At 34.3% G+C, this 27,072-nt stretch overlaps 2 protein-coding genes across 5 annotated transcripts; both read right to left on the bottom strand.

Annotated features, from left to right (window-relative positions):
- Positions 1-1,677: 1,677 nt before the first annotated feature.
- On the bottom strand, positions 1,678-6,226 carry LOC128226677 (uncharacterized). The gene is made up of 6 exons (XM_052936655.1): positions 5,853-6,226; positions 4,288-4,361; positions 3,803-3,943; positions 3,406-3,520; positions 2,551-2,623; positions 1,678-2,219 (listed from the first exon to the last, which is right to left on the bottom strand). Exons 1-6 carry the CDS (start codon positions 6,072-6,074, stop codon positions 2,107-2,109), a joined length of 738 nt encoding a protein of 245 aa, XP_052792615.1. The 5' UTR covers positions 6,075-6,226; the 3' UTR covers positions 1,678-2,106.
- Positions 6,227-9,941: 3,715 nt separating this feature from the next.
- Positions 9,942-26,038, bottom strand: LOC128226583 (uncharacterized). Of its 4 annotated transcripts, none has more exons than XM_052936533.1 (12): positions 25,894-26,038; positions 19,594-19,729; positions 18,648-18,839; positions 17,670-17,744; positions 17,302-17,340; positions 16,827-16,880; positions 15,184-15,312; positions 14,355-14,437; positions 13,280-14,036; positions 12,777-12,917; positions 11,089-11,127; positions 9,942-10,532 (listed from the first exon to the last, which is right to left on the bottom strand). In XM_052936533.1, the coding sequence occupies exons 2-12, from the start codon at positions 19,664-19,666 to the stop codon at positions 10,402-10,404; spliced, it is 1,713 nt and encodes a 570-aa protein (XP_052792493.1). In that variant the 5' UTR covers positions 19,667-19,729; positions 25,894-26,038; the 3' UTR covers positions 9,942-10,401. The 4 variants fall into 4 exon arrangements, with proteins under 4 accessions (XP_052792493.1, XP_052792491.1, XP_052792492.1 ...); XM_052936531.1 differs by having other exon boundaries at positions 15,172-15,312; XM_052936532.1 differs by having other exon boundaries at positions 15,172-15,312; positions 25,876-26,028.
- Between the last annotated feature and the right edge of the window lie 1,034 nt (positions 26,039-27,072).

Genomic DNA, 27,072 nt, shown 5'->3' on the forward strand with positions numbered 1-27,072 from the left:
TTTTATATTATTAAAACGAATGCATTGTCAGGAATACGTACGTCAATTATACCAGTAAACTGTTCGCGCTGTTTCAAGCAATTAATAATGCCCCGGCAAATGTGTTTGTCATTTGTAAAAAGAAGTGTTTAGATCTCGAATAACCACAAAACTGAATAACTTTAATGTTTACTGCATAGTGATTGATGCATACATGTAGTTTATCGTAAACATGATAAGGCACCATTAAAATGATGAATTCGATTTTAATTAACAAGTCATGTAGGAAAATAGAGGTAATTAGTTCACATAAGATATATAAATTTAAATTATAAAATACACACGAACAAGTCAAACAGTTAAGACAATGTTATGAATAATTGTAAACTTTGTAAACAAATTCATCTGATAAGCTGAATGTCTTAAAGGCTTAGTTTAAGGAATGTTTTGGCATGTCAATCCCCTGCTGTGCATCTCCTGCTAATTGCACTGATGTCACAGTAGGGGCAAATTTCCTGTTTATTTGTTTATTGGCTCAGGGCCATTTAGGGTCCATTTCTAAAATGAAACTTCCAAAACTGCATAACAGGATATTCAGATCGGAGATCTGATAAGACAGTTAGGCATTTGGATAACATGTTGTTGTTGTTGTTTTTTGTTGTGGTATAGTAAGAAGAAGAAGAAGAAGAAGAAGAAGTAGAAGAAGAAGAAGAAGTAGAAGAAGAAAAAGAAGATGAAGATAAAGAAGGAAATAAAAAAGAAGAAACAGAAGAAGAATATAACGCATGACTGATGTTATTGTTTTAATGTAATCTTATGGAGAATGTATTGAACGTTTTCCTGGACACCATGGTACAAAACAACCCCGTCGTTGAAATTCTACACTCTCATTGCAGCGCTCCTGTAACATTTCAATAACTAGGGCTGAGGATGCCGTTACTATTCCTTCGAGATGGGGGCAAGGTTTCTCTTGAACTCTTTCAGTAATTAATGTATTTCCTTACGAAAGGAAGTATCTAACTGTTGTTCCCTCCGAACTTACGTTTTCATTTAACGCCTCTTTTTTGTTACTGAAACCACGCTCCTACATATCTGTCATTATCTTTTTGTATGTTGATGTTTCATTTAAACTGATGAAGAATTGTATTATCTTTAAACACAAGTTCATGTCCGATGATATTTATTGCATACCATGAAATAAAATATTTTTTGAATGAGAATGAAACAAAGTATTATCATGATGAAATATCATACTAGTTCTATAAAGAGATATTACGGGTAATTCTGTAAATATATATTACGGGTAAGTGACTAAGTCAAACAGCGGGGTGTGTGATAGAGCAGATTGATACAGACCCTTAACAAATGAACTAGTTCTTTCATCTGATTATTGTGACTAAGTTTTGCATTTATTTGTATCATCAGTTTGTGTTTGTTTACCACTGGTTTGATGATTTCACTTGCTTTATGACATGAACATAAATACCAGAAACATAATTTTGTTCTGTGCTTGTTTATATATTTGAAGGAAGAAATGGACGGGACAATTAAACGCTGAGACTTTTAAGAGGTACTACGAATTCCTGATTTAGACTGAGGTCTTATCTGAACCACGTGGACGTGGAAGATTGAAGACACACTTGATTGGCACAATAAAAACAACAACATTTAAGCTACGAGAATAAAAGAAAGATCCCCACAATTATCAACGTTTATTAAAAATGCTAATGTAATTAAATATAGTACAAGGATAACAAATATAACAGTATTATAAACAATATCTGTCAACGTATTCTGTAAAATGAACACTACTCCTCCGACGATGAACAATGTATTGCAAATACTAATACAAGTGACTCTCAGGACAAAAAATCCAACCATTCCACGATGGTCCTTACCTAATAGTATAAATAAAATGAAACCACAACTGACATGTCGCAAATTCCTAACTGACTTTAGTTTCGATGGAAAGACAAGAGCGTGGCGACACAGTCAATCATATTCACAATAAGCGGTATCTGTCACGCAAATTATGTTCTGTCTGCAAGTCAAGAGGACACGTGGGTAGTCATATTATATGTATCATTGGCATCACTTGCATACTACGGTCCACCAAACAGTGTGTTTTCAGGAGCCCTTCGTCGCCGAGTACATGACATCAGTTCGCATCGTGTATTTCTTTCCCTTCTTTAGCAACGAACCCTCGTGCATGATGTCGTGTTGGAACACCAGAATGCTGCCTGTTACATAGTTGACGTGGTTACAAATGATATAAGGCGTATTCTTGATTTAAATCATCGAAAAACTTGTCGTTATAAAAGTTGGAAATTAAGATGAAACAATTTGTGAACGATGCAATGTGAACATTTATGAACATTATATCGCACCAATATTCAATAGTGTACGAATTTTTAGAAGAAACATGTATATATATTGTATAATTGTGTTAAGATGCACCGACATCATCTAAAATAGACTTCAAATACCGTTGTCCTATCAATTAATCACCGTACGGGCTATTTTCTCATTAATCACTATGTTTATCAAAATATAGATGCAATATAAATTTACCTGTTTTAGGGACGACTTCCACTGGATTTTTTAAATTAAAGTTCATGAATGTTGTACTTCCTCCCTGGAATCCCTGCAGAATTTACGAACGGAAATTAGTTAACTGAAGTGAAATGCTTTTGATTTTTGAAAATAGCTTATAAGTAATAATGAATATCAGCAATATTGTTATGCTAGCTGATGCTTGAGTCGAAGTTCTGGCTAAGAATTAGTAAATGTGTATATACTGGTGTCTATAATGAGAGGCCCAGCGAAATTACCACAGGTGGTGATCGAAAACGGGATCATTAAACCAACCACCCAATTATACCTTAGATGACTTCCATAATCAGTGTGTGTATACCACGTGATGAATTACATCATATGCGACATCTGAAAGCAACATTTTGCTTAAAATGAAGACTAATAATAAAGACAACTTTTCTTTTTCTTCTCCATTTTAAATGCAACAAAGGTCCGCTTAAAGAGCACCGCCCTCGTTTTATTACCCGAGTTTGATTAGATGATTAGATACCTTAAACACTTCGACAAACCTGTTTCCAAAATAATGCTTTGACAGTGCTCCATCAGGCGGTGGTTTTGCGAAAAGGTTTGACGAAGTGTTTGCAGACACTAAGCTCTCAATCAAACTCTTGTAAAAGATCAAAGACGGGGCTCTGTAAGCGGCGTAGACTGTCCTATGTTTCATTTTAAATGGTGATAAAATACGTAGCAATTTATCACGTGGTATACACACACACCTACAGTTAACGACAAAAAAAGACTAAAAAATAAAATATAAAAACAATCCAAAAGAAGTGCAAACTAATTTGGAATAAATGCAGTTTATTATATAGAAAGATAGTGTTTACTTGCCTCGTTCAGGTACAGCTGGATGGTGACGAAACTCTTTTCTCCGTTTTCTCTGAAATACGATCCGTCTTGGTGTGGCTTGAAATATTCTCCAGGTTTGTACTTCAAGAACCTAAGTCTGCAAGGAGGAAATTTTATATAATTTAGCGAGTTGTCTCGAAGCATTTTTGCAAGCTGTTTTATCTTTCATTGACGTACATTTTTTTTTCCAATTCGCTTTTGTTCTTTTGTTTTATTCCACCTCCACCACTGGTACAACATTTACTTTTTCTTTAGTAAAATAATAACTTGTCTCTCTTATCTGTTGAAATAAGTTGTCATATTTTTGAAAATAAAAATCAAATAATTTTGAATTACATTTTTAAGAATATTTCATAAATACGCCTTAACATTATCGTACCTTTCATTGAGACCGAGCACCTTGCGTTTTTGAAACTCTTTAGGCACGTGCTCTTTGATTCTCTGCCATATCCGGTCAGCTTCCTCTGTAGTGTCCCAGATGCAGCGCGTGTTGTTGCGGACATCCGTCATTTTCTTTTGCCTGAGTGTACATTGTCAGAAGGTTATAATTAATTATACTGAAACACATCGCATTATCGCACAAACTTTATACCGCAGTAAATTCAAATATTTAATTAGTACTATTTTGAAATTCAGCCACGGTGACGGGGCACGGGAAAAGGGTTTTTAATGATGATAAACCAAATTTTACATTTGACGCACGATTAAAGAAGGTTGCTTCAATATTCAGATTTGCTTGAATGGTTCCAGATAATAGGTCAAATTATTTGGCATTTTGACAAATGTTTACAACGAACTAGCTTACAATAAACAAACAAAACCTTTGACGTTAACAATGTGACGTCATTTAGTGGACTCACGCACCTACCACCACCGACATTAACAAGGGCATCCTCGTATCCCATCTTTTCCGTCCTCTTAATGTAGTCTTCACACTCCTATAATTTATAAACATAAAACCTCGGTCAAATATGGTTTGCGATTGTATCGTTATATAACGCAGATGTGTAGGGAGTGGTGGGGGTGTCCACAATTTAAAATGTTTAAAACGTTCATGTTTAAGTTAGGCCTAAAAAAATAAATTGTGTGGTTCGGGTAACATGGCCCCAAAGAATAGGTAGGGTAGGTAGGGTTTTTTCTTTTAGTTTGGTACAGGTTTGTTTGCTTTGTTTTTGTCCTTTTTCAACAGAATTTCAGTTATATCAGGACATTGCTGAGCATCGCTGCAGTTAGGTGGTGTGTCATTGCCAGTTTTGTTGTCATTCGTCACACACCTTCCGAAAGCAAAACATATTGATAATTAAATGTGACAATACTGATGCTTCAGCATCTCAAAAACATTTCTCTGTCATTCTCCAAGAAGTAAAGTTAGGAATATTTTATAAACTGTACAAATGGCAACAGACCCAGGTTTCAATCCCAGTTTAAAAGAAAGTCACATTTTGTCAGGCACCAGGCCAATGTCAGAACTCCCAGTATTTTATATTGCCTTTCTATTCTGGTAGTATGTTTACCCTGCTGCTATTTTATTTAAACTGTTTTTTTATGATTGCATCTGACAACATGACAAGTGAAAAGGATCATGCCTTGTCCTGTAGTGGTGGGTGGGGCATATTAAAATTAGACTGGCATTCAATCTTATGTGCGGGAAAACTTGTACTATTATCCAAAGACATTTTGTTCCATTGTATACATCCGAGAATTTCCCGATAAATTGTACGACAGGAATATCGTACAGCTGTTCTTCATACAAACGGGTCCATGGCCACTTGTCGGATGTTGACATGTCAATCTCGGATACAGATCCCGGCTCGAACAAAAACATTATCTCTACATCTTCGAATTTCATCTTGGGTGTTATGAGCTTAAACTCCCGACGTTCTGGAGTGGGTTTTTTTGCAAGTCGCACCAAGTAGGGTCGGCGATATTTTCCAGGTAGGGTCGGGTGACCCGAACCACACAATTTATTTTTTAGGCCTTAGGTGTGAGGAACAAATTTCCATTTTCGTTTTGAAAAAAATACAAAAATATTTAAGCCGAAAGTATTTGTTCGTATAATTTGCTCTATTACACCTACAAACGTTGCAAATGATGTTTGTATTTTGCTTGCAAAAAAATTAACTTCAAAACTGAATAAAATATTTTTGAAACGTTGGTACTTCTACATTGCGATAGGCTTGTATTGGTCAAGTGTATTAAGTATGCTTTAACTTTCAACATGATGTCATGTTACGGACTTGTAACACTGTGCTTAAAATAAAAAAAAGCAAAAAAAGCAAATAACAAATTGTAATATATAAATATATGAATACCATTTAGAAAAACACACACCATTATACTGAGTATATTTAAGTACAATTTAATTGAAAACAACAGGATTTCAGAAAAAATATTATTATAAATAATCAAGTAACAATTAAATACCTTACCTCTTTAGTAAGAACATTGTACAAGACAAAGGCGAGTTTTTCCTTAAAATCATTTGGTAAATTAACATCTTCTCTCACGATTGGAAGTCTTCCTCCCTTCGTTTGTGGTTCCTCTTTATCATTTAAAGCACCAGTTTCATTTGCATTTTCGTTATCGTTCAGATTTAATCCATCCACTTCGTTACTGATACTTTTCACGTCTGCAGCAGCCATATTTTCCATATAAATTTGATGTTCGTATGCATCGAATTGTATTTATATACAGTAAATTGTTGCAAATACACTATGATATTTAGGTCCTGTATTTTCCCCTTAAATATTATAAATACCCACTATATTAAGAAGTAAACACGTAGATTAACTACGAATATCTAAATATAGTACTCTTAGGTCACATCTTAAAATAGAATCCACAGCGTAATGACTTCGTCAAACAGCGAGGTGTTGTACCAGCTGCTACCATATATAAATAGAAACGCAGATATTCGGCTGCAGATTGACGACAAACTCATGTCCTCATGAAAGTCCATTTCTTTAACTTTTGGGTGAAATTTTGCATAAAATAAAACATATTTCATATCAATATATCAGCGAAATTATAAATATTGTATCGTTACATGTCGACATAAAATTCATTTCAAAGTCTTCCAATCGTCCGATAACATTATAACTATGCACATTGAATATAGTGGAAATACTCTTCATTAGTTTAAACTGATACACTGTTTGAACATCGAACAGGTAAAGTAAATAACTGTTCCTCGTCGGCAAGCACGGAACTCAATTCCGTTACACTCCATACATATCGTGGGTAAAATGACTGACACAATTCTCGTTTAAATGAATGAAAACGAATGTTCAAAATAAAATTATCTTCAATAACCCTGTATTGTCACTTATCTCACAAGGTGAGTGGACTAAACGGCTGTTTTTAATTTTGTGGTGAACTGACCGAGTTCATATCTATTGGAAAACATTAGTACAAGTGACCCTTAACAAATGAAACGTATTAATTATTCATGATAACGAGATATCCTAGCCAAACCGTCCATGGTACACAACTAAGCATATCGCAGTAGTAGGGGGAATCCTATGATAATAATTGTTGTAGACGATTACATTCATTTATATTTGATTGAACATATATATTCATTGACAATCATTTTTGTTGTATTGTATTGTTTTTATTCATCATGTAAATATTCTCATAACTAACAGCCCCTATGTACCCCTATGTACGTTCCGCAAAATCGATCTTCGGGAGAAAATGAGTCTCAGTCTGACTGAGACTGTTCACAGTCAATATTGACTAATCGAAATAAACAATGTCATACGCACACGCGTTTTATTCAGTTCTCGTGAATCACAAATAACTATATATATAAAATAACCGGATGATGAACTATTGAAATGATAGATTCGATTTTAATTGTCAAGAAACACGGGAAAATAGAGACAATTAGTTGACATTAAATATAAAATTTATAAAGTACACTTTAATAAGTCAAACAGTTAAACACACATACTGCACGCGTGCGAAACAGTGGCTCCAGCTCTTTTAGGAGCTGTGTATAAAAAGGAGCCAATGACACTTCCTAGCTAGAGCAAAAGAACGGATATCATCGTAAAACGTAAGTATGACTCGTTATTTTATCTAATATCACAATTATGAGGGCTTATTTGAGAAATTGGGGAATGGAGTGCCATATAAATATGCTTAATCTTCACACGTATTTGGGTTATTTTGTAAACATATTGTTTATGTAGTTATAAAACCGATTCTCCCATCAAACACATCAATGTTTACAAACAAAAGTAGAACATTTTCACCAATTTTCAGCTGAATTTCACTCAAGAAGCTTACATTTAAGATAAAGCCAGTATTATCGAGTGCTTTTATTTTGTCGGGAATAAAAATGACCGCCTGATTACCAGAATAAGCATGTTTATACTCATTTTTTTGGGTTGAGCTGGAGCCAATGCCTGGGAGCTGGAGCCAAAGCGTGGAGGCTGAGCTAATACGCAGTATAATAATGCATTCAACTGGTCATATTTGGAATAGTTGCAGTTTTTTTTATTTATAACTAGTATTAAGATAGTGTTGTATTTTTTTTAAATATATAATTATTTATGATTATTTTATGCAATTTATCTGATAATCAACTGACCGCTAGTGTATCAATCGGATTGAATACGTGTAAGTGTTAATTTTCTTATTTTTCTGTACATTTGATTTATATTTCCTATATATAAAAAATGAGGTACCCTTTTTATCGACATTAAACGCGAGCTTGGCTTAGATTAAGAGAAAACTAGTGTGAATTCTTACACTAATTCATTGTTTCCTGGACCTGCAGCAGTGTCTATACAGCATAAGTAAGCACACGATATTAAAGCTGCACTCTCACAGATAAACCGTTTTTGTTTTGTTTTTTTTTGTCATAATATAACACAACACAGGTTTGCTTTATTATTAGGATAACATATTAACATTTTTTTTATTAATTAATATAGGGTAATTACACCTTTTTGAGGTCGTTACCATCTGCAAAGGCCCGCAAAATGGTTTACAGCCCGACGAGTAGCGCGATGTAAACCATTTGAAGGGCCTTTGCAGATGGTAACAACCGCAAAAAGGTGTATTAACCATTATTGCATAAAATTACACACCATGAATAACTTTTTTGTTGAAAAGCTGTTTAATGTCACGAAAATACAGAAACAGTTAGTTCAAAATAACCTCAATAACATGTACTTGTGTGACGTCACGAGTGATGTCACTGAAAAAGTTTCACATTAAGCTCGAATAGGGCTGCAAAAAACTCGACAGTTTCATCTTTGTTTCAACGCCATTTTTTTTAGTGTTCAGTCGATTGGAAAGTGTTTTTTTTTAGTAATTTACTCGATTTCCTAGATTATTTACACACAATACCTAGCGGGTTATCGAATAATTACCGATTTATTCCTACTTTAACATTTATATCTTTTGGCAACTAATTTAAACCGGGAAAAATTGTTAAAATGTTCTGGACAAAATGTTCAGCATCTTCAACATCTAACAGAGAAAAATATATATGAAAACTCTTTGTTCATTGCATACGAAGTAATGGAATCATGTCCATATAAGTCGTTTGTTCTGAATAAAATTAACAGAAATGACTAGAGTTGGGAAGAGTTAAACGTTTTAGACTTAATTTAGTGCTTTTAGAGCAAACAAAAAATCAAAACAACTGCAGAAAGTACTATCTAGTAAACACACATCAGCTTGCCAGGAAAAGATATTTCAGAAGGAAATATGTAAGTTATATGTGGTTTATTTCATTTCTTTAATGTTTGTATACAGCTATATATGCTGAAATATGTTTTAGTGCAATATTTGCATCGTTGACCCACTTTCGGTAAGAAACAAGGTCGCTCAGTCTCCATTGTTATGATGCGGGTCCTGATAGAGCTTATGTTAAACAAAAAAGCCGGGAATTAACGGCACGTGAATTTACTGAATAATGCACGTTTTTTTTACCGATAACGCCCGGGTAATTGCGTTTTAACACACCACGATAGTGGACCGATAACACACATTTTATGGAATAATCGTTATTAATAAAGAATTTAGCGTGCGGAATTTGCCGACATTTCTCATCAAAGCAGGCATTATCATACAGCGTATTGGCTCAGCCTCCACGCTTTGGCTCCAGCTCCCTGGCATTGGCTCCAGCTCAACCCAGAAAAGGAGTATAAACATGCTAATTCCGGTAATCAGGCGGTCATTTTTATTCCCGACAAAATAAAAGTACTCGATAATACTGGCTTTATCTTAAATGTAAGCTTCTTGAGTGAAATTCAGCTGAAAATTGGTGAAAATGTTCTACTTTCGTTTGTAAACATTGATGTGTTTGATGGGAGAATCGGTTTTATAACTCCATAAACAATATGTTTACAAAATAACCCAAATACGTGTGTAGATTAAACATATTTATATGGTACTGCATTCCCCAATTACTCAAATAAGCCCTCATAATTGTGATATTAGATAAAATAACGAGTCATACTTACGTTTTACGATGATATCCGTTCTTTTGCTCTAGCTCGGAAGTGTCATTGGCTCCTCTTTATACACAGCTCCTAAAAGAGCTGGAGCCACTGTTTCGCATCCGAGTACTGTAAGTTTAACACTTTCAAGCGAACGAATTTACATTCGGCTCCGATTATCATCTGATATAACGATAGTCGAGACTCTGAGTTCAGATTTCATTCATCCTTCGTACGTAACCACGCCTTAAGGCAAAATTATTATATTTGGCTTCATTCCTCATTTTCAGATAAGGGTATATCCTGCCACCCTTCAGGACTTTAAAACCCCTTTAGACTGCAAGAGGGTGCGGTGAGTCAAGTCATAAGACATCAAATAGGCAGTAGGAATACACCCTAAACTCGTCATTCATATAACGAAAATCGAATGTTTCTATGAATTCCATGCACACTGCAAACAATAATGTAGAGGTGAGTGAATTTAGAAAATATTTGTAGCCACCCCTAGGGTGAGATCATCTTACACACAAGTACATTTTCTTTCATCAAACTGCAGGTTTCCATGACAAGCAATAGGAAGAAATCCAAAACCCATCACGTGACCTTCAAAGTACTTTGGCCCCAGTTCGAATATTTTTCTTTTATAGCACTCTGAAACAAATTGGAAAAATATCACTTATCAGAACAAATCAGTCATTGTTGTTAAACGAGAACTTAAAACATAACATCGAAACTACAAGGATGAGACAAGTAGCAAAAAATATACCAAAGGCGTATTTATTTATAACGCCAATACTTTACACGTTAATGCTTTTGTAAACGACCTTAAGAGAAAAATGAAATAAACATTTAAACGAGAATGGTTTGTTAATCTAAGAAAAAGTTATGTTCTTTATCATATGTATAGAGTTTTAAAACCACTTTTGCATATGAACGATTATCTAGTACTAAATGTTTACAATTGTACTTTGTTAAACAAAGGGTTTCTGTACAAACAGAAAACAAACTTGAAGATACCTGAATTACTAAAAACAATACTGATGTTTAGACAAGTGACAATACTATATTTATGCATATATACACATGGTTTAGACCGTATACTGTAGCATTTTTTTATAAGACTTGATAAACTGTCTGTTCTGTTATGATATGTTCTGTACTAAACGAATTCTAGTATTTGATTTTAATTAAAAACATATATCCTCACCTTCTAGCGGAAACAATGCCTCATTATATCTTGCCTCTCCTGAAAGAAAAAAACAACAACATAATGCGATACATGTAAATTGCATGAGGCAATATAGCATGTGTACATGACCAGTGTGTGTATACCACGTGATAAATTAAGTCATATGAGCCGCGTCACGCGATTTTGGGCCTTCGAACATATATTTAATATAACAATGTTTTAAGGTATTTAAATGAAATGATATTTCAGAAAGACATTCTGAAAATTTTATGATAACAAAACTTAAATTGCTTAAGATACATGTTTACAAGTAAGACCATGTATTGCTCATTTTGAATACTAAATTTGACGTCATTCAAATGACGTTGGTATGAAAGCACATTATTCAAATGACGTGCAAAATTAACGTATCAATATTACAACTAACTTATAATTTAAACTTTTTTCACATAATCTTTAAGAAACATAAATTAAGATAAAAATAATGAATCATTTTTGTATTTTTAATACATTTGGCCGTTTCAAACACAGAATATTAATCCAGTCAAAATATGTCGGGACGAAATCCATGGTTGCCATGGAAACATGAGTAAACCAATGGTCATAAATTGTCGAGAAAATGATGCACCAATGACAAACCTTAAGAAGAAGGAAGTATGGAAGAAATTGATTTACATAGAAAAAAACATTATTTTTGGCATTTTTTATTAATGATTATTTTATTTGTAATAATTATGTCCGAAGGCCCCAAATCGTGCGATCCGGCTCATATATGCTACGTCGGAAGGCAATGTTTTGCTTAAAATAAAGACTTAAATCAAAGTTAACTTTTCGCTTATTGCATCATTTTAAATGAAACAAATGCCAATCTATGTCGCTTAAAGAGTCCCACCTTTAATTTATAACCGGAGTTTGATAAGGTGATTAGTTTCATCAAACACTTCGACAAACCTGTTTCCAAAACAATGTTTTGACAGTGCTCCGTCAGACGGCCGTATTGTGAAAAGGTTTGTCGAAGTGTTATAAGAAACTAAACTCTCAATCAAAATTTGGTAAAAGACCGAAGGCAGGGCTCCGTAAGCGGCATAGACTGCGCTATGTTTCATTTCAAATGGTAAAGAAAATAGAAAGTTATCATTGTTTTAAGTATTCAATCGAAGCTAAATATTGCCTTCCGACGTAGCATTTATGACGTCATTTATCACGTGGTATACACACACTGTGACTCGTAATGTTTCCGATTTGTTAATATACGTTTCTTTCAGTTTTTATTTTCATTTGTCAAATAAGTGAGTTATTTAAAATGGTAAGATTAAATTGTTACTGTTACTTTTTCATAAAAACACACGATTGTAACATTTATGTTATCTTCAAGATACCACAATAAATGATCAAGATATAGCCTAGCTTAGGCACCATTAGTGACAACTACAGTATATCACAAGGAAATAACAAGATATAGCCTAGCTTAGGCACCATTAGTAAACAACTACAGTTTAGCAAAAGGAAATAACAAGACATAGCCTAGCTTAGGTACCATTAGTGACAACTACAGTGTATCACAAGGAAATAACAAGATATAGCCTAGCTTATTCACCATTAGTGACAACTACAGTGTATCACAAGAAAATAAACAAAATATAGCCCCTCCTGGCGTTTTCGTCAGGAGGAAGGGCTGAATAACTGTGAAATACGACCGATCTTACCCTCAAACGCCTGCCTGCAGGCACAAAGGAAATGGTCATACACTTGGTCGCCATAGCAGGCGTACGGAACGTAACCAATGTTTTCTATCGGGATCAGGAAATATTGGCCACCAAGTTCCCGCAAAGGCTTTTTGCGGCATTCTGGAATTGTGATTTAAATGTAAATGTAAAACAGACATAATTGAAATCAAACAAAAACACAAAATGTATGTTTGTAAATCTTAGAGTTAACACGATTTTTTTTGATGAGCATAACGTTGTCAAAGTAAGTTGTTTAGGTATCATTGATAATACAATGAAAACTAAAGGGACGTGCACAGCAGTAAACGTAAATAACCAAAAGCCCTGTTTGAAGGCCTAAGGCTAGGGTATAAAACACACTGAACAAAAAATACGTACAACACAAAGTTTTTATTGACCTAATGATTATAAATGAAATGTCTCATTAGATCTATTTTTTCATGCTGATCTAATGATCATGTTTGTCAATTTAATATACGTACCAACTTCGTTTTGAAACAACGTCTTGTCCTGCTGAGCACCATCTTTTACAACACTTGTTTTATTCGTGTTGCCATTTGAAACAAGTTCAAGCTTTTCTTTAGCAGTTATTTTATTGTCAACGTCAGACAAAACATTTGTTAATTCGTTTAAATCCGCAAGATCTGTGGCTTTTCCTTTTGGAATTCCGTTGTTAACTTCATGCACATTGCCGATCACTGTGTCCGTCTTTACCTCTATTGCAACTGATGTTTTCTTCGATTGTAGACTTGACTTGGGTTTGGTATTAGATTTTTCTAAAGGCTTCATTGGTGCAAAAAATATTGTCTTACTTATATTTGAGTGGTCGGGCCTTTCCGTATTCCAAGTATGTTGTACAGTGCGTTCTTCGGGCTTCAAAAACGAATTTGTGAGTTGTTGCCTTTGGTCCACTATCTTGTCAAGTTGTAAAGTCCTAGATTTCTTTTTCTTAGATATCACAGAAATTCGACCTTTGTTACGCTTAAGAAGCAACTGCGCATGACTCTCCGAAATTGTGTCTGTGCCTAAATTTACTCTGTCAACAATCATTTTATCATGTTTCTGTATATTGACATTTACATCAGCTCGTATATTCTTGACTATATCATTGCGACGGTTAGACTGTCCTTGATCGCGACTTTCTCTTCTCCAGAATGGAATATCATTTGCTTCTTTTTTATTCAAACCAAAGTCTACATCCCTCAAACTTATTCCTAAACTCTGGCTTATTGTGTTATCCTGAAAAAGGCAACAGTGTTTTTATGTGGTATTGTTTTAATACTAAATTGCTAAACCTTTCGATTTCTTTTTATTAAATGGGAAATATCATATGGGGAGGGGGGATTTTGCTCGCACATGCAACAATTGGTGGGGATAGTTTATATATTTAAAGCCATGACTGGTCTCTAAGTTTTCATACTATTTCGTCCACGTGGTCAGAAACTATCACAGGAAATGTTGTTCAGTTAAGAATGTCCGATGAATGCAATCTATTTTACAACCCTCAAAATTGTTTTACAAAGCCAAGGAAAAATCCTTTATCAAAATTCTACGTACGCTGCCACTTGCAAAGCGGTCGAAGTCTTCTTCAATGATAACAATATTGTCTTGATCGACTGTCGACGGTACTTGGTTTCCCACTGTATTAGAAAAGTAAAGCTGAATTAGCTATAAGTCACCTAACGTACTGTACTAGGGCGATATTCATAAAACATCTCAAGTCATTTCTTAATTTAAGTAAATATCCTAAAATCTTCGTAGTCTTATTAAAAGAAAAGTAAATAAAAGTGTTTTTACATAAAAGTATGCATTTTAATCAAGTCAGTGTTAAGATGTTCAGATATTATGAAGCGATTATATCAATTGATAAGTGAAATAATTAGGTTAAGACAATGACTTTAGTTAGGAAATAAATTAAGATGTTTTATGAATACCGCAGATGTATTGCATATTCAACGAATGGCTAATGCATGTGACGATGCAGAATTGAGTGTGCTGGATACGTTTGAGTGTTAAATTTAACTCGGTGAGTCATAATTAATTTATTATGTAATCATTCGGGAAATTAATTGCTTAAAACATTTAAAACAACGCCTATATAACATTGCTTTGTAGTAGCTTATCGGTTGCAATAATGACAAAAACGCAGCAACAATGTTCTTGGTTGGTTCATACGTAATCATAGACACATTAAAGCAAACATTCGCTATTTCTATCAGCTTACTTACATTCCCCGTTTAAATTATGATAAATGGTATACAAAAACTGTGAGAATGCGGAAATTAATCACGCGAATCAGCACGAAAAAGAATGTTCTAATAGGGCTGAAAATGCAATTTATTATCCTAAAAATTGAAATGTTTGAAAATATTACTAAGCCTGTGACCACATGTGCACTTGTGTTTGCTGAAGTATGTTCCCGCGGCGCACCTCATTGGTCTCCAGAACTCGCCTGGTACTCGGACCAGATACCATTGGTGACCACGTCGTGAGGCCCGGAATGGGCACTTCGTAACTATAAAAGATAGACTGAATAATGCACAGAAGAGTTTAATGAAGAGTTTCTTGAAGCTCGTGCATTTCAAAGAGTTATTTTAGTTGAGATTTTTGTCTACCCTGTTTTTCCTGTCCTTTTCTGTGTCAAACCACTTTTTAAAATTATATACACGCTACTGAAGTGTCTTTTGCCAAGAGTCTTGTTCCTTGTATTTCCTGTATTGATTTAACTTCTAATATAGGGATATTAAAATAAAGTGATAATAAAGAGATCATAAATATTTTCTAGATTAAAAAGATGAAAGGGGATAATAAAATAAAGGGATAATAAAGAGATAATAACGGGAAAATATTCCAAAGACATAATAAAGGGATGATAAAATAAAGGGATAAAACAATAAAGGGATAAAACAATAAAGGGATAGATAAAACAATAAAGGGATAAAACAATAAAGGGATAGATAAAACAATAAAGGGATAAAACAATAAAGGGATATATAAAACAATAAAGGGATAGATAAAACAATAAAGGGATAGATAAAACAATAAAGGGATAACACAATAAAGGGATAGATAAAACAATAAAGGGATACAGCAATAAAGGGATAGATAAAACAATAAAGGGATAAAACAATAACGGATAATAAAGCCATAATAAACCAAAGAGATGATGAAAGGATAATAAACTAAAGGGATAATAAAAACATAACAAAGGTATAATAAAAGGATAACATAGAGATAATAAAGCGATAATAAAATCAAGAGGTAACTAGAACTGTAAGCCATAGGCTAACGAATACCCCCCCCCTCCATGTCTAGGTTGTTTGCCCTGGAGTTAGGCCGGACAAAGCTAATTTTGCCTACAAGGGGAGATAACTCCAGTCAGGGTCATGTGACCTGTACCAAATTCACAGAGGCGAAAGTTTACAACATGGCCATTAATTTCTGAAAGTTTGATAAAGATTTGTTGAATAATAACAAAGATGAATCCCGGACAGGGCTTATTTTGCCTACTTTAACACATCAAGGGGAGATAACTCCAGTCAGGGTCATGTGACCTGTACCAAATTCACAGAGGCGAAAGTTTACAACATGGCCATTAATTTCTGAAAGTTTGATAAAGATTTGTTGAATAATTACAAAGATCAATCCCGGACAGGGCTTATTTTGCCTACTTTAACACATCAAGGGGAGATAACTCTGGTCAGGGTCATGTGACCCGTACCAATTTCACAGAGGCGCAAGTTTACATCATGGCCATTAATATCTGAAAGTTTGAAAAAGATTTGTTCAATAACGACAAAGATGAATCCCGGACAAAAAAAAAAACGGACGGACAGACGGACAGACAGACAGACGGACAACCCGATTCCAGTATAACCCCCCCCCCCCCCAAAACTTTGTTTTGGGGGGTATAATAAAGATATAATAAAGGGATCATAATCGTATATTAACGGGATAATACAGAGACTCAAGTGGCATGATGCCGTGAAATAAAAAAAAAATGTTTCAAAGAACTGCTAATTGGATTACCTTCCCCTGTACGGGTGTTGAGCAGGATGCTTCCCGGTTTGCTCTCCTCGGTATCTAAATAAAAAAGACAAAATAATCAGTCAGCCCTATTATATTACTTACATAGTTATTATATATATTCTACTATAGCATGCACTCAGTTCTTATCATGTTGTGTAGTACATACAACCAATAAATCATTAGAAAATGAAGGGAATGCAAAAGAAGATAGATTATAACGATTTTTTTACAGTTAACATATAATAATGAACAAGCTTTGTTATTCACAATCCCGTGGAGGTTAACTTGGTGCATCAATATTATTATATATTAAAGAACAAAAGCTGCTAATTTACTCTGAAATAATTGTGCTTCTATAATTTTAAGAAGTGGTTGCAACGTAAGCAAAAGGCGACCAGAGATTTATTCTGCAGAAGGAACAGAAGCATAATGCACAGCATAATGATACCGTGTATACCAGGTGTGTTATACCTACACTTGTGTGCTACACGTTTTAAATTACGTTCAGCAAGGTCTGTAAAATGAACATTCACATTAATAGTTAACATACTTGACACTTAAATAGTATTTGCAAATAAACTTAGAGAAACGATCTCGTTTATTCGCTAAAAAGCACCATCTCAATGCAAAATTACATCGAAGAGACGGTGAGTTTTTACCGCACCAAATAGCAGGTTCGGACAGTCAGTTTTCAACACTTTCAGGAGTTTCGATTGTCACGTTTTTGCGAACGTAATTCAAATATACGATTGGCTTGAGCAGTTAGTGTGAAATCAGTTTAACAAGGTTCTGTACAATCCGCTAATATATAAGCAACTCTCAAATAAGGTTCAGACGACTTACTTATTGCCTTCACGAGGTCACCTTGTCGAATACGAGACTTTCTCTCCTCATCAGATTGAGCCTCCTTTCTTTTATCTAAAATAAATTAAATATGTCTCAATGAATTTTGAAAACAAAATACCGCTAAGACTGTTGCTATGGTGCTCCACCTTTCATTACTGCCAACGACCAATGGCATTCGAAACTGATGTTCCATACTTTCTGTGTTGTTTGTGCTACCGAAATTTCTCCCCTCCAAAATGTATTTTAACAAAATTACATACATTTATAATACGCAGAGACCATTAATGGGTAACATACACTACAATAAGCGTATTAAAAGTCTGACATTGCACGTAACGCGTGGCCATATTATAAAACATAATTACGCATACTTTTTAATAAGTTTTGAATTAAATGAGTAGGCGGCAGATCTTCGAGTTGGAGGCGTCTACTGCATTACCTGGTAATATTTATATAATAATAAGCATTTTAATCACTTTTATGTTTTCTGGCAATTTATTTAAAATGTTCAGTGACATAAAAATGATAGTTAACTATTTTAAACAGTGAAGTAACAGTTTGATTGCTTTCACAGTTTTGGAAAAATAGCCTGCTCTCACTTCCCAATTTAACGTCAGTGCACACAATTTCACAACCAATTTCAACGAAGTCATTTTTGAAGTAGCTTTCATATGGATAACTTATATTTAGGGTATGCATGAGAGCCACATGAGGTTGGTACATCACCATGTGGCTTATTTACTCAGAAAGGTATGTATTAGCCCCCAACGTGTTGGTACAGCCACATATAGCTTACTAACTGAGTGCGGTATGTATGAACCACCAGATTGGTACAGCCGAATATGGCTTATTTACTCAGAAAGATTTGCATGTGCGCCACAAACATTGTACAGTTACGTATGGCTTGCTTACTCAGCGAGATTTGTATGAGTGGCACCAGGTTCTGGTTGGAACAACCACATATGGCCTACTTACTCAGAGAGGTGTGTATAAGCGCCACCAGGTTCGTACAGCCACATATGGTGATCTCAAAGAAGGTGGTTGGAGCACATGGCATGTGCATATAGGACGGGGTGGCATTCAAATCTGGAAGGGGAGTGGGTTCCAGTGGTTGAGGAACCTTGTACCATGAGGGACCAAGCTCAGAAGGCTCCAGAGTACACTCTTCTGTGGGATGAGAAACATTGGTTATGAGTTAATGATAAGTGTAGAAGATGACACTATAAATTTATACTTTTTTAACCATTGGCATGCATATTACCTTCATTTCATTGGTGTTTTAGCCAGGAATTAAAAAGGGCAGGGTGGGCCAAAAAAGGGCAGGGTGGGCCAAAATAGGGGCATGGTGTTTTCATAAATGGGAAAACAATGCGCACAATATTAGCTTTGTATTGTTGTAAAACGACCATGTACCTTATCAAAGTACATGCATGTTCATGCACCCATTGTAGTAATATCCCTACAGAATACTCTTAATTCTTCTGTCTTGTTCATTTTCACTTCAGACACTTTCTTTACCATCTCGGGTTGTTGTCAACAGGGCTCTCTCAGGGCTGATTTTTGGGGTGGAAGTCACTTCTCCCACCAGTCAAATTAGGGAGAGGGAGACTTTAAGGAGAAGAGATACTTATCGTAAAACCTGAGATAAATATTGTGCCAGGACACAAAACTTTAAATTCACATTTACTTTGATTGCTTTTACTAGATGGAATGTTAAAGAAGTGTTCTTTTTTGGCCTATCAAAAGTGTACTTGTCTAGAGTCTCTTTTTTGCAATGTATAGTTTACCTCCAAAAAATAAAAACAAAGACATTTAAAAAAAATACCATTTGAATCAATCAGAATGGCCTTATATATGAGATGTTAATTTTCATGGTTTATGGTAGGAAACAAGTTAAAAGCGTAAATAAAAGACCATTTACCTCCTTTGAGTGAACCATATGGTAGTGCATAGCAGAGAGATGCTACACCGAGGATAAGATACACATATGTCATGTTCACGGTGAATAGGTGTCAAAATATTTGTTCCAACTACTGCTCACGTACCGTCTTTTATACCTGAAATTATAAACAATCCATCGGTAATGCGTATAATTATGATAGAAAATTAAAATAGATTAACGCTCAAATTGATACGTTGTTGTTTTTCCTGCTGTATAAGACTGATCTAACAGCACTGTCAGTGCTTTGGTTTTGAACGCTCTTGATGACTCATGATACTAATTGACAACAACTAATCTATTTTGTCAGTTTATTCTAATTTAAACCATTGTTTTGACAACTCATGAAAGAATGAAACCAAAAACAGCTTTAATAAGATATGAATTCGGAGTGTTAAACTCAAACAGACTGTTATATACATTTAGGCAAATCTAAAACGCGAGTATTCAAGTAAATATATGCGAGTTTAGCTTTGTTGTTCATATAATCAGCAACCTTAATCATTTAATTAAGGATGAACATCCACGAGTTTAATCTCTATTCCACAGAAAACCTTGATATAGTCTGATTAATCTGTAGTTGGAGCAGGAAAATGTGTATACAGAAATGCATTGCCAATATATAATTTAGGGGATTTTTTTTCTGATTTTTAAAACCATAAGTGGGAATTTTTGTATTTTTTGTGAGAATTCATTACATGTTAAACGTTATCGTATTAATTTATAACAAATATCTCTCAATAAGTAATTTTATCTTTTAAAGCAATATTCAGGGGAAAAAAGTATTGCAAATTAACATATTTTCTGTTAAGCTTTATGCACTACTGGTTTAAATGTCTTTACAAAGGAACCCATTTAATACATATGTTTATGTCATTTTAATAATGCGTCTGTTTTTTTTATAGCATTGGCAGATTCTGAATCTCAATATTGTTTTCAAGTTAAGGAGTATTAAAGTAAAGGATTAAACCTAAAATTTTATATGGAAACCACTTAATACCATTGCATAATGAACCATTTTTTTTAATTCTTCTTAATGCCAAGAGTGTCTTTACAATATGTTAATAAAACAATGAACGAACAAATAGAAAATATTGTGGATTTAACGATAAAACCAAAACAATTTTGCATGTATCTAAGTTGAGAGGGTCGTATAATAACTATCTTATTAAAAAGCAAAGGCTGGGGCCAAAGGAACCATAAAAGGGCTATTATTTTCTTTGTTACGGACTGAAGAGCCACTATCATTTTTTTAGATACAGGACAAACATACAAGAGTCAATAACAGAAGGGCCTTTATCAGATTTGTTGGATTTAAAACATAAGAACAGTCGACAATAGAAGTAGAAGGGCCTTTATCAGATTTATAGGATGTGGAAAAGAACAATCGATAATAGAAGGGCCTTAATTGGATTTGTTGGATGCATAACAATTTGAGAGTCGACAATATAAGGGCCTTAATTGGATTTGTTGGATGCATAACAATTGAAGAGTCGACTATAGAAGGGCCTTCATTGGATTTATTGGTTGTATAACAATTGGAGAGTCGACAATAGAAGGGCCTTAATTGGATATGTAGGTTGCTTAACAATTGAAGATTCGACAATAGAAGAGCCTTAATTGGATATGTAGGATGCTGAACAATTGAAGAATCGACAATAGAAGGGCCTTAATTGGATATGTAGGATGCATAACAATTGGAGAGTCGACAATAGAAGGGCCTAAATTGGATGTGTAGGTTGCTTAACAATTGGAGAGTCGACAATAGAAGGGCCTTGATTGGATTTGTTGGATGCCTTACAATTGGAGAGTCGACAATAGAAGGGCATCTTTTTGATTTGTTGGATGCATAACAATTTGAGAGTCGACAATGTAAGGGCCTCAATTGGATTTATTGGATGCATAACAATTGGAGAGTCGACAATAGAAGGGCCTTCATTGGATTTTTTGGATGCATAACCATTGAAGGGTCGCCAATAGAAGAGCCTTTATTGGGTTTGTTGGATGCATATTCACTCGAAAGTCGACAATAGAGGGGCCTTTATTGAATTTTTTGGATGCAAACCAATTGGTGAGTCGACAATAGAAGGTCCTCTATTGGATTTGTTGGATGCATAACAATTGGCAAGTCGACGACAGAAGGGCATACTTTGGATTTGTTGGATGCATAACAATTGGGGAGTCGACAAAAGAAGGACGTTTATTGGGTTTGTTGGATGCATAACAATTGGAGTGTCGACAATAAATGGGCATTTATTGGATTTGTTGGATTCATACCAATTGGTAAGTCGACAATGGAAGGGCTTCTATTGGATTTGTTGGATGCATAACAATTGGCAAGTCGACGATAGAAGGGCCTAATTTGGATTTGTTGGATGCATAACAATTGGAAAGTCGCAAGAGAAGGGCATAACTTGGATTTGTTGAATGCATAACAATTGGAAAGTCGACAATAGAAGGGCCTCTATTGGATTTGTTGGATGCATAACAATTTGAGAGTCGACAATAAAAGGGCCTTAATTGGATTTGTTGAATGCATAACAATTGGAAAGTCGACGATAGAAGGGCCTAATTTGGATTTGTTGGATACATAACAATTTGAGAGTCGACAATAAAAGGGCCTTAATTGGATTTGTTGGATGCATAACAATTGGAAAGTCGACGATAGAAGGGCCTAATTTGGATTTGTTGGATGCATAACAATTTGAGAGTCGACAATAAAAGGGCCTTAATTGGATTTGTTGAATGCATAACAATTGGAAAGTCGACAATAGAAGGGCCTCTTTTTGATTTGTTGGATGCATAACAATTGGAAAGTCAACAATAGAAGGGCCTCTTTTTGATTTGTTGGATGCATAACAATTTGAGAGTCGACAATAAAAGGGCCTTAATTGGATTTGTTGAATGCATAACAATTGGAAAGTCGACGATAGAAGGGCCTAATTTGGATTTGTTGGATGCATAACAATTTGAGAGTCGACAATAAAAGGGCCTTAATTGGATTTGTTGGATGCATAACAATTGGAAAGTCGACGATAGATGGGCCTCTATTTGAGAGCCGACAATAAAAGGGCCTTAATCGGATTTGATGGATGCATAACAAAGAAGAGTCGGAAATAGAGGGGCCTTTATTGGATTTGTTGGATTCACAACAAATGAATAGTCGAAAATAGAAGGGCCTTTATTGGATTTGTTGGATGCATAACAATTGGACAGTCGACAAAAGAAGGGCTTTTATCGGATTTTTTTTGGTTTCATAACAAATGAAGAGTCGGAAATAAAAGGGGTTTTATCGGATTTGATTTCATAACAAATGAGGAGTCAAAAATAGAAGGGCCTTTATTGGATTTTTTGGATGCATAACAATTTGAGAGCTGACAAAAGAAGGGCAATAATCGGATTTGTTGGATTCATCACAAATGAGGAGTCGAAAATAAAAGGGCCTTTATTGGATTTGTTGAATGCATAATATAAGAAAAGTCGACAACAGACTGGCTTTCTTGGATTTGTTGGATGCATAACAAATGAAGTGCCGAAAATGGAAGAGCCTTAAGCGGATATGTTGGATGCATAACATAAGATCAGTCGACAATAGATGGGCCGTTCTCGGATTTGTTGGATGCAGAATATAAGAAGAGTAGACGATAGAGGGGCCTTGATTGGATGTGTTGGATGCATAACAAAAGTAGACTCTATGTATGGAATAGGTTCAGTACAAGAGCCGCTACAGGATTAGTTTAGCAAATGTACTAGCTTTACGTATAGTTTTATATCAAAGAAAATGGTAAAACAGTGTTGTTATATATCAGTTGAAATAAATGGCAAATGAAAACGAATATAAATCAACAAATAAAATACTAATCTCATTATTTGCAATTTTACATTTCATCAGTTTATTCCCCATAATTAGAAAAATACATATTAAAAAATAAATGGAAATTATTGTCCATGTAACTCCCTTAATTATGGCTTAACATTACCGTTAACATATGTTGTATAAAGGGTTAACACGTGTTCACCTGTTTGAATTACTGATATCCAAAATACTATTTTTACTTTCATTGTGGTTTTTTTCCTGCAATTTCGATTTCATAAAGTAAATAATGATAACATATCTGTTTTCCGATTTATTACCGGGAAAGCTATTTTTTGGTCCAAAACCGTAAACGAGCTCCTTTAAATTATCTAATGCTTTTTATTCATGAACGTGTATTTTTAAAGAAAATGGATATGTGTGGGTGTACGAGAGAATAAAAATTGGACTTTGAATGACTTTGTAAATGGGTAAACGGAAACATAGTGGTAACGGTGGTAAAGGTCGGAGGAAACGGAAGACGCGTGACAAGGACAAACAAATGAGACATGTCCACTAATGTAACGTAGTTTCTGATACTAGAAGAGGTGTAGAAGTCTGTTATATAGGTTTCATATCAGTTTAGTCAATTTTTCGAGTAGGCTCACCAGAATAACAAGGAGCACTTTTCGAATATGCTGACAATCAAGGGAGTGAAGAAATTAATAAATTTATATTAGATTTATCGTTTTTAATAGCTTTGAATTAAAATAATTAACTTGGCGTGCTTAAAACTGGACTGTCAATTGATTAAATTTTATCATTTTAGAACCTATATGCCTATACATGTACCAAGGTATTATATTTGTGTGTGTAGACATTTGTGAACTATTCAAAATAAATGTGTGCTTTCTAATCAAATATTGTTCATGGAAACGTAACCTACTCCCCTACATTATTTGAATAATTCTCCAATTTGTTTTACTTTGTCATTTTCAAAATAATTGATAGTAGGACCAGCTTAACTATGATATACAATGATAGGCATATTTATATACTATTAATACTATAATAACTTCGTATTTAACTTTCATTAATAACACAGATTGCTTTCACCTTAATACTGCACTCTCATTGATTGGCCGTTTCGGTAACTTTTTTTTCTTCTTTTTTTGGTCTTTGAATGAGGCGGGTTTTTGCGTATATGTGTGGACATCAGTGATATAAGACTGCTGACAAAATAACAGGTCGCTGTTTTTTCATATTTACGTTATAAAATTTATGTTTTATTGTTAAAAGCGTTACTAATTTTAGAAAAAATAAGATATCTGCAGTTTTCCACACAATTGAGATCTGTTCTATTGTGACTTATCTAACATATCTGAATTAAAGGCTTTGATACCAAAATAAGCTGATTTAAAAATATTGTCAAAACTGTCAATCTGTGAGAGTGCAGCTTTCATGAACCCGATGTCAAATAAATCACAAAACGGACACCATCCTTTTAGTTTTGTTCATGGTATTCTTGGCACTTTAGAAATAATTTATTTTATCACGAATATATGTGTCGTCTGTTAATGCCTATGCCAAACAGTTGAGGAAGTTTCGTCAAATGAGACGGAAAATGTCAGCCATCTTATCTCATAATTAAAATGGCTTTTTCAACAATCAATGGAATATTGTTTTTTTCTAAATTTTCTGTGAACAAAGGCAAGTTTGTGTTCGATTACAGCCGGCAAATATATTTGCCATTGCCAAATTATATTGAAGTTTGTCAATGCAATTCTACATTATTACTTTTTATGCAATATTCTGATTTAATGATGGCTGTTAAAATTAGTATTTTTTAGTTTGCCTTTTTCTCGCGGTATTGTATTAACTTGATTGTAAATAGTAGAATGCAAAATTATTCATTTTGTTCTTTCATGCATGCAATATTTAATATGTGTATTTATTTTTGTGTTAATAACGATGAGCTATAAATGCTTAGGCTGAATAAACATTCTCTTCTGTTCTGTTCTGCTGTAACATTACAGGAACATTTTATAAGTATTAGAATAGCAATTCAACGAAAATAGATTCAGAGCTTTTGTTGGAAATCCCTCATTCTTGTTTTACTATTTGCTTGTAGTTCATGTTAAGGTTTTTAATACAGCTGATATGATGCAACGAAGTCCATTCCGGTATAGAAACTAGTAATAATGTTCCAATTAATAGACTAAAAGAAAGTGCCCGAACCCCTACAATGAGATTACTATATCACTTGACCAACCACAATATCATACCTTTATTTTCGGGAAAGCCATCATATTTTAATTCTAGACCATTCGTGGACAATACACAAGTATCAATTTACAAACAATATTTCAAAAACTTGATAAACAAACAATAATTCCAAAGCTTGTCATATTAGGAAAATAACAACATTGACAAATACTATGAGTTGACGACCATATTGCAAATACACTTACAAACAAATAGTTAATCACCTTCCATTTGATTAACATCCATCCCACAACAGCAATGAAATAACACAACAACTTAAATAAACAATTTTATCTCCTTGTTAGCGATTCACGAGACGTTCTGATCTATTTCACCACGTCGGTGGGAATTTAACGCTTCAGCTTACGTAACGTGATGATAATGATTGAATACGTACGTAATGCAGGTGTATGTAACGTTTCATTGACTAAGCGTAATTTATGAGTATCATGTCTGGTAATTGGTCATAGATTAAGGTGCTGCGTGCTTAATCTTTCTTCAAACTAAGGATATAGCTCATTAGTAACATATAATCTCATTCACGCAATTTTGTTGGTAATAAACTAGTTTTGGTTTTATATTGGTTTCATGAACAGTGTATTGGTTGTGATTGTTTCAAATAAAATGAAAACCAGTTTTTATCGTTTGTTTTACGAAAAACCGGTTGTTGAAGCTATCGAGATGCCCTTCGGAGGCGGTTTCGACGGTTCGTTTCATCCGAAAACTAGCTTACTTTGTAAAGCAACATGGTGGATGTGGTTCAACAAGTGTTTTGAAAAACCATTTAGTTCAAACAGGAAAATAACCATCTGCGGTATCATTGCTTTAAAGAAATTAAAAAATAATGGCTACATGCAGAAATTTCACCATGTTGCTGAAGCCGTACACAAAACTATGCATATGTTACTGCAAGCAAATCCTTCGAAACAGGTTTCCAAACCGTAGAAACCCTTGAAACCAAAATTGAAACTAGTTTGGTATCAACAAAAACGCCCTTAGTAGATGGTGAATATATGGACATAGAATATAGATGAATCTATATCACGCCAGCAACATGAATCACGCAAACGACACTGGTCCATGACTGGTCATGCGGTGACCCCATATTTTTTCCAAACTGGGTCCCTAAATTATCTTTATATTATAGCGATTTATATAGATTTATATATATATCTGCGATCAACACAAAGCCAATGATATTGTTGGTTGGGCAGTTCCGATAAATTTGACTCACAAACATTTTCTTCTTGTATGTAGACATTTCCTGAAAAACCTAAATGCTTTTTGATTGGAAATCTGATAAAATATTCTTTCTTAAAGAATGCTCAACTCCTAATTACAGCTTTTTATGTTCCATCGGATATATGAGTCATGCTTGTTAAATATTGGTCATCAAAACTAAA

Source organism: Mya arenaria, chromosome 3, assembly GCF_026914265.1.
Source record: "Mya arenaria isolate MELC-2E11 chromosome 3, ASM2691426v1".
Classification (NCBI taxonomy): Eukaryota; Metazoa; Mollusca; class Bivalvia; order Myida; family Myidae; genus Mya; species Mya arenaria.